The following is an 8,237-nucleotide window of genomic DNA, read 5'->3' as shown; positions in this document are numbered from 1 at the left end:
ATTCTCACTTCCAAGGAGAATTCCAGCTGTACTTCGTCCAGGATACATTCTTCTAGCAGTCCATTATATTTTCAGTATTCTTCACCAACACCATAATTCAAAGGTATCAATTCTTCTTCAGTCTTCCTTATTCATTGTTCAACTTTCACATGCATATGAGACAACTAAAAATATCATGGCTTGGGTTAGGCGTACCTTAGTCTTCAAAGTGACATCTTTGCTTCTTAACACTTTAAATAGTTTTTTGCTGCAGATTTGCCCCAGTGCAATACAATGTCTGATTTCTTGACTCCTGCTTCCATGGGTGTTGATTGTGGATCTGAGTAAAATGAAATTCCTGAAAATTTCTATCTTTTCTCCGTTTATCACAATGTTGCTTAATTAACAATAGCCATTGGTTTCATGAAATGAAAGGATTTTACTATTCCAGAATTGGTTGTTTTCAAAGGTTGAAGTCATAGGAGAAACCCAGAGATGTTTATTATAGTATGTTATATAATAAAATAAAAATAATGAAAAACTGTAAGCAAACAAAATTTCCAACAGTACGGTAATGAATAAATAAATCACTAGTATTTACTTCCCATGTAATATTCTACAACCATACAATATGATGTTTTATGAAGTATTTTTAATGACGTGGTTGTTCAAATTGTAAAATAAAGTGTCAAAAAAAGACACAAAAAAATTTGATGAATGTCCATTGTTTTTGCAGTGCATATAGGTTGCTGTGTGCCATCCAGAGCTATATCTAAGGTATGGTAGGTATGGCATGAGTTCTGGGTGCCACTTGAAGTGGGAGTGCACTGAGCAGTTTCTATTAACCATCTCAGTTTCCATTGCCAGCTGTGAGACATTATTCAGCAAGTTAAAACTAATACTTTTGTATTTTAGATCCTCCATGGGTCAATGAGAAGCCTGGGTGGTGCAGTGGTTAAGCTCTCAGCTAACCTAAACATCAGCAGTTCGAACCTACTAGTCATTTCGAGGGAGAAAGATGTGGCAGTTTGCTTCTTTAAACATTTACAGCCTTGAAAACCCCATGGAGCAGTTCTGCTCTATCCTATAGAGTTCCTGTAAGTTGGAGTTGACTCAACAAAAGTGAATTTGTTTTGGTTTTGGATGGGTCAAGGCAGACTGTGATTTTGCTCTGCTCAGTGTAGAAAGAAAATAAACTGAAAAAATGACTTTGAGCACATCATAGACCAATTTTTATCAGTGAAAGCAAGGAAGATACAGTGCTATAATGTGTTAAGTAAAAGATTAATGAGCTTGATTTGTATTTTGAACTGATATTATGGTAAAGTTATCCAAAAGATGGGTCTCAGATGTTTGAACAAGTGTGCAATTTCAATGCTTGCTATGGGTGCTCTTTACCATAGATAACACCTCTGGTGTCATCAAGTCAATTCTGACTCTATAGTAATCTTATATCCACTGCTGTGGAGTCGGATCTGACTCATAGCGACCCCTTTGGGTTTCTGAGGCAGTATCACTACGGAAGTAGATTGGCCAACCTTCCTTCCAAGGAGGGGCTGGTGGATTTGAACCACTAGCCTTCTAGTTATCAGTCAAATGCCTTAAGCACTAAGCCACCAGAGCCCCTATCTTATAGGATAAAGTAGAGCTACCCCATAGGGTTTCCAAGGCTGTAGTCTTCACAGGAGCAGATCACCAAGTCTTTTCTTCCTTAGAGCCACAGGTGGGTTTGAACTGCTGACCTTTCAATTAACAGTCAAATGCATAACCATGTGCCACCAGGGCTCCTTAATGCATATACAAAGAATTTTATTTTTCAAATGATATCATATATCATACCGTATATGACAGATTGCTTTTTCATGGATTTAATAAATTTTTCAAGGCTTTCAATATTCTTCTATAACTGAATTTTAAGAGACAGTATTCTTTTTTTTTTAAGAACTGAAATTGCCTTCTTTAAACCACTTTCCTTTTTTTTTTTTTGTCATATGTGCTTTTTAAAAAAAAAATTTGGTAAAATGGGCTGGGCAATCTACTTCTGTAGTGATACTGCCTTAGAAACCCAAGGAGGAATTGCTATGATTTGAATCCAACTCAACAGCAATGAGTTTAGTAAAATATACACAATATAAAATTTGCCATTTAAATAATTTTCAGGTGTACAATTCAGTGACATTAATTATAATCTCAATGATGTGCAACCATCACCACTGTTTCCAAAACTTTTTCATCATCCCAAGCAAGCATTCTATTTTTTTGGATGGCCTATAATTAACCAGTTTCCTATTACTGGACATCTATATTTTCCATTCTAAAAATAGTGCTTTGACTCTCTCTCTCTAAATTCTAAGAAGTTGCATTTCTACATGAAGAAGTATATATAGTTCTGTGTCTTTTGATTATTCCCATTTCTTAGATTCATACAGCCTTAACATTTTATTTTTACTTTTAGTTGTCAGTGCTACAGCTTCTTTCTTCAATGCCCAGAAAATAAAGGCGTCAACCCCAGAGCCAAACATATTCCCAACAAATGCTGTTAGGCTAGGAAGACAGCCTCTTTGAATTTGGCTTCCATTTCTCTTACTGCATTCACCACAAATTTACCATGTGTTTGGAGTGGAACCCCTGCAATCCTTTCCATTTTCCCTGCTGTCTAAGAGCAGTGAAGTCTCTGAATTTTCTCTGTCCACACAGCTCTTTAAATTTGTATACAGCTCCCAACTGTGCCAACAAGAATTTAATGTCTGGCTCATGAATGTAATTGCTTTCAATGCTACAGGTTTTCACTAAAGGGGTACATTCAATCCAGTCATACGTCTCCCCTACTATTGTGAATTATTTAGAGAATGTCTCTATAAACACTTCTTCAAATCCTTGAAGAGTTGTACCCAATCATATAAGGATTTCAAAGGCATATGCTAAACATCACTACAGTTGACCATCAGTGATGAGTTAAAAAAAAAAGTATTACTACATCAACAATTTGATAAATGGAATCTTTATGCTGATGGTCTTTAAGTTATTCCACGTAAAGGAGATGGCATATTCTGGTTTGTTCTGAGGACTTCATAACACCTTTATGCTGCAAAAACTATTCCAAAGAAGTAGAGTTTGATGTCTAGACATCTTTAGGGCAGGATGCAGTTCCAATATTTTTCAGCTCTCCACTTGGCCCTTGGCATGGTTCTAGACACAAAGAAGCTACTTGTCCCACACTTCTTGAATGGTTTTGCTAAATATACCTGAAATACAGTCACAATAAATGGCTGTGCCACTGAGTCTTACTCAGTCCAGCAGATCTTGTCCAGGAGCTCCTTCATTGTCATGTGGTCCCACTCTTCTGCAAGGGGAGCCTTCCATGGAGCATCGCTGGGAATCTACATTCAGGTGAGTATTTCAAGGGGAAAAAAAATAAATGTCATTTTCCATTTTAAATAATAATTTGAATAGTATTAAAAACTCTAAGTTAAAAAAGAAAACGTAAGTTTTCCAAATTCCTGCAATAGTTACTTTTACAGCACAACCAATGCTGTTTGTGAAGCTTTCCTATGATAGAGCTACACCGTGTAACCCATATTTAATTTATGATAATACTTCCTATGCAATTATTGCAAGGAATGTCTTAATTGGGCTTTTCCATATATGGATTAATAAATTACTAATTTAGTGAGAACTTTCATGTATTCAGCTCTTTAACAAGGATTAGACATCTACATCAAATCATACTGAAATTGGAGTTTAGGTTAAGCTTTTTGTACAGGTGTTTATTTATAGACTGCAGGTTTGAGCATGGGGGGAACCCAAAGACCCAGAAGTCTTATTTTCCTATGTCTTAAAGATTTTCTAAAATAGAATCATCATTTCAGGAAGGCTGAGTAATTACGATCTTTCTCCCCTCATCAGTAGTATGCAAAGAGCAGTTTATTTGGTATATGATTATTTCAGAGGTTGGAAACAAGTTCATTCATTCATTTCACAAATCTTTACTGAGAGCTACTATGTGCTAGACAATATGCTAGGCACTGGTTGTACAATGCTATACCTTCTTTTTTCTTTTAAAGACTGATCTTATTATAAAAAATACCCATATAGCCAAGAAACTTTAGGAAGCTTTACCTCTTGTCCCATTTCATCCATTGTCCTCCATAGGTTGTTATGATCTAAATAGGCAATTGGATTCCACACTGGTGGGAATGGTCCCCTGAAAGGGTATGATTTTCCCTGTGAAATACAAGATATTTTTAAAGGGAAACATTTACTACAACAAAAAAGTAGTTAAATCTGACCAGTTGCTAAATGTCTACAAACTAAATCATGTTAGTTATCAATACGTGATATACACTAAAGTATGTTAGTTCTGCATATCCTTAAAACCCTTATTCAGTTTTTTAGCTGGATTCCCAGCAAAATTCTCTGCCAACTAAGTAAGTTTGGTGCCACAACAACCATGGTAATGAAGAGATTTCTCTCTGAAATTGGAACTCGTGCTATATAAAATTTAAATACCAATATAGAAACGGGGTTACCTAAAGTAATCTATTTTGCCAATGACACTTGCAAATATCTCAGGGTTAGGAGATCCTGGTGTGCCTGGAGTGTCAGAAAAGTATAACTATAAACTATACAAGTTAAAAGGGGGTGAACAATAAAATAGCAAGAATGCAATCATCAATAGGAAAAGCAACAAAAGGGGCCCAGCAGGCTTTCCCAAGGAGTCAGAAGTGTTATGTTAGGTCAACACAGAAGCTCCCCAAAATCAGTAAGGTCAAAGCAGAAGGAAGAGAAAAGTAAAAGCCTCTTCTTTGGAAATATTTACAGTACCTAGCTCTCTTGGCACTGACATTTAGACACAAAGATAAGGGAATACCTGTTTCCAAGGTGTGATAGTTGGAGCTGTGTGTCAACTTGGGTGAACCACAATTCTGTGTGGTTTAAGCTGTTGTGATGTGGTTATTCCCATGATGGGATCAGATGTATATGTTTTGAGCAGCCACTCTGTTGAAAAGGAGTTTCCCTAGGGGTGTGACCTGCTTCCAGTATATTTATGGACATCCTTGGAAAAGAGACATTCTTCTGTGGATCGGGATTGTGTTGTGCTTCCCACAACTGTCTGTCAGCAAATAATCCATCATTCGACCTTGAGATCTTGGATTCATCATTCCTTGGAGTCAACAGCCAGTATACTGCCTGTCAACCTTGAGCTCCTCAGCCCCTGAAGCTGCGTGAGTCTGGAAAAGCCTCCAACTTGACATTTGATTCAAGAACTTTGGGCTTGCCAGCTTCTATAAGTGTGTGAGCCAATTTCCTAAGATAAATTTCTCTTTCTATCTATAAGCTTTACTGGTTTCTTTAGAGAACCCAGTCTAACACATTTGGTACCAGGAGTGGTTCTAGAGAGACAAAATCATAAGGATGGGGTTCCTAAATTGGTTCTCCAATTTGATTAATTGTAAGGGCACTGATGACCATGCCTCCATTAGTAAAGAGGGCCCTGCTAATCCATGGTGTGAGGTGGCAACATTAATATGCAAAACAGCACCACCAATAGATCAAGTAGAGCTCCAGGTGATCACATATTTGATACTTTGCTGCAATTTTGTCAGCATGAGGATTATAAGGAAGCTGGTTTGTTAGACTTAGTTACACTAGACAAAGTGGTGAAAGAGCGAGATGAGCTTAGGGCTGTGGAGTCACAGCTTAAACACCATATAAAAGACCTCAATGTTTCCAGTTGTGCTCTGAAAGAAAGCCTTATTTCTTCTAGTAACAGAGCTGATATTGCCAAAAACCAAACCTATAGTCTTATTGTAAGGGTGGCTGAATTACAACACCAATAAATTGCCAACTCAGAATGGTGTCTGAACTTAAAGTGAGGGCACTGGTTGGGAAAAAATGGGATCCTGAAACCTGGAATGGGGGCATAAGGGAAGATAGGAAGATCAGGATATGGAGCTGGTAAATTCTGTTGGATCCCTCCCATCTGAAAGGATTACTGTAAAACCATTATCCCCTCCACCTCAGTTTGAAGGGATGAGCTCCACTGTTCCTCTTGGGAGGCAGAGGCATTGCATGAGGCAGAGGCCATGGAAGACATTGCTGAATGTTCTCAGGAACTGCCCCAACCACCCATTGTTGCTGCTAGACCTATAACTAAAGTTAAGTCCAAGTGAGCCCCCAAAAGTGAAATACAAAGTGTGACTGAGGAGATGGTATACTATACCCAAAAAGACCTACTTGATTTTGCTAACATGTGCAGACAGAAACCTGGAGAATATGTGTGGGAATGGCTACTGAGGGTGTGGGATAATGATACAAGGAATGTAACATTGGATCAATCTGAGTTTATTGATTTAGGCCCACTAAGTACAGATTCTTCATTAACGTTTCAGCTCGAGAGGTTAGGAAAGGATCTAATAGCTTATTTGGTTGACTTACTGAAGCATGGATTATGTGGTGACCTACCTTAAGTCAAGTTGAAACACCAGACCTGTCTTGGTATAATGTAGAAGAAGGTATCTAGAGGCCTGTTGGAATGGATTTATCAGATTAGACCCCTAGGGCCAGAAATGGAGAATCCAGAAGACACGCCTTTCACCAGTATGGTGAGGAAGAAATTTTTGAAGGGCGCTCCAGCATCCTTGAAGACTGCTGTGATTGCTATTTTATGTAAGCCGAATTTGACAGTGGGAACTGCCCTAATTGAACTAAGACACTAAACTACGATGGGGCTGATTGGGCCCCATGGTAGTAGGGGCCAAGTGGAAGAAGTTAATCGACAAAAGCAAGGTGGTCATGGTTGCCATAATGTACAGCAGAGTCAGAACAGTAATCAGAATAGTCTGACTCATGAGGAATTATGGCATTGGCTACTTGCACATGGTGGTCCTGGTAGTGAAATACATGGCAAACCTACTAAGTATTTACTTGACCTGTATTGACACAAGAATTCTAAGTCATGTGAACAGCAGCCTAGATTGAATCACCAGAGTACAGAGTCATGGCCTCTCAATCAATTCCCAGACCTGAATCAGTTTACAGACTCACAACCCCTTGAATGAAGGGGAGGCCGGGTCCCTTTGAGGAAGGACCCCACTACATTGCCAAAAAGTTATGATGTCAATCTTTCTCCCAGCTTTCCCCAAAGGGATCTGAGGCCTTTTATGAGAGTGACTGTTCACTGGGGAAAAGGAAATAATCAGACTTTTCAGGGAATACTGGACATTGGCTCTAAACTGACACCAATTCCACTAGACCCAAAGTGTCATTGTGGCCCAGCAGTCAGAGTGGGGGCATATGGAGGTCAGGTTATTGATGGAGTCTGAACTAAGGTGTGTCTCACAGTGGGTCCAGTGGGTCCCCGAACCCATCCTGTAGTGATTTCCCCAGTTTCAGAATGCACAATTGGAGTAGACATACTGAGCAATTGGCAGAATTCCCACATTGGGTTTCTGACATGTGGAGTAAGGGCTATTATGGTAGGAAAAGCCAAGTGGAAGCCATTAGAACTCTCTCTACCTACAAAAATAGTAAATCAAAAGCAATACAGCATCCCTGGAGGGGTTGCTGAGATTACTGCCAACATCAAGGACTTGAAGGATGCAGGGGTGGTGATTCCCACTATACCCCCACTTAATTCACCTATTTGGCCTTTGCAAAAAAGAGATGGATCTTAGAGAATGACAGTAGATTATTGTAAACTTAATCAGGTGGTGACTCCAATTGCAGCTGCTGTTCCTGATGTGGTTTCATTGCTTGAGCAAATTAATACATCTCCTGGTACTTGGTATGCAGCTACTGATCTGGCCAATGTCTTTTTCTCAATATCAATTTCAAAGGACCATCAGAAGCAGTTTACCTTCACCTGACAAGGCCAACAGTATACTTTCACAGTGGTATATCAACTCCCCAGCACTACGTCATAATTTAGTCCATAGGGATCTTGATTGCCTTTCCCTTCCACAGGAAATCACACTGATTCATTATATTGATGACATTATGCTGATTGGACCTAGTAAGGAAGAAGTATTGATGACTTCAGACTTCTTGGTGAGACATATGTGTGCTAGAGGTTGGGAAATTAATCCAACAAAAATTCAGGCACCTTCCACCTCAGTGAAATTTCTAGGGGTCCAATGGTGTGGGGCATGTTGAGATATTCCTACTAAAGTGAAGGATAAGTTATTGTATCTGGCTTCCCCTACAAAAAGGAGGCACAACGTCTGGTGGGCCTCTTTGGATTTTGGAGGCAACATATC

General features: G+C 39.0%; 1 protein-coding gene across 1 annotated transcript in view; it reads right to left on the bottom strand.

The window, feature by feature from the left end:
* MAOB (monoamine oxidase B) overlaps positions 1–8,237 on the bottom strand; it is a 155,898-nt gene that overhangs the window by 57,946 nt on the left and 89,715 nt on the right. The window contains exons 3-4 of the mRNA XM_007955610.1: positions 4,099–4,203; positions 3,268–3,359 (exon numbers count right to left, since the gene is read on the bottom strand). Of these exons, the coding sequence (XP_007953801.1) occupies positions 3,268–3,359; positions 4,099–4,203 (197 nt within the window). The remainder of the gene's footprint in view (positions 1–3,267; positions 3,360–4,098; positions 4,204–8,237) is intronic.

Source organism: Orycteropus afer, unplaced genomic scaffold (assembly GCF_000298275.1).
Source record: "Orycteropus afer afer isolate SDZICR_OR568_19922 unplaced genomic scaffold, OryAfe1.0 scaffold00517, whole genome shotgun sequence".
NCBI lineage: Eukaryota > Metazoa > Chordata > Mammalia > Tubulidentata > Orycteropodidae > Orycteropus > Orycteropus afer.
This window is presented reverse-complemented; position numbering and strand designations above follow the sequence as displayed.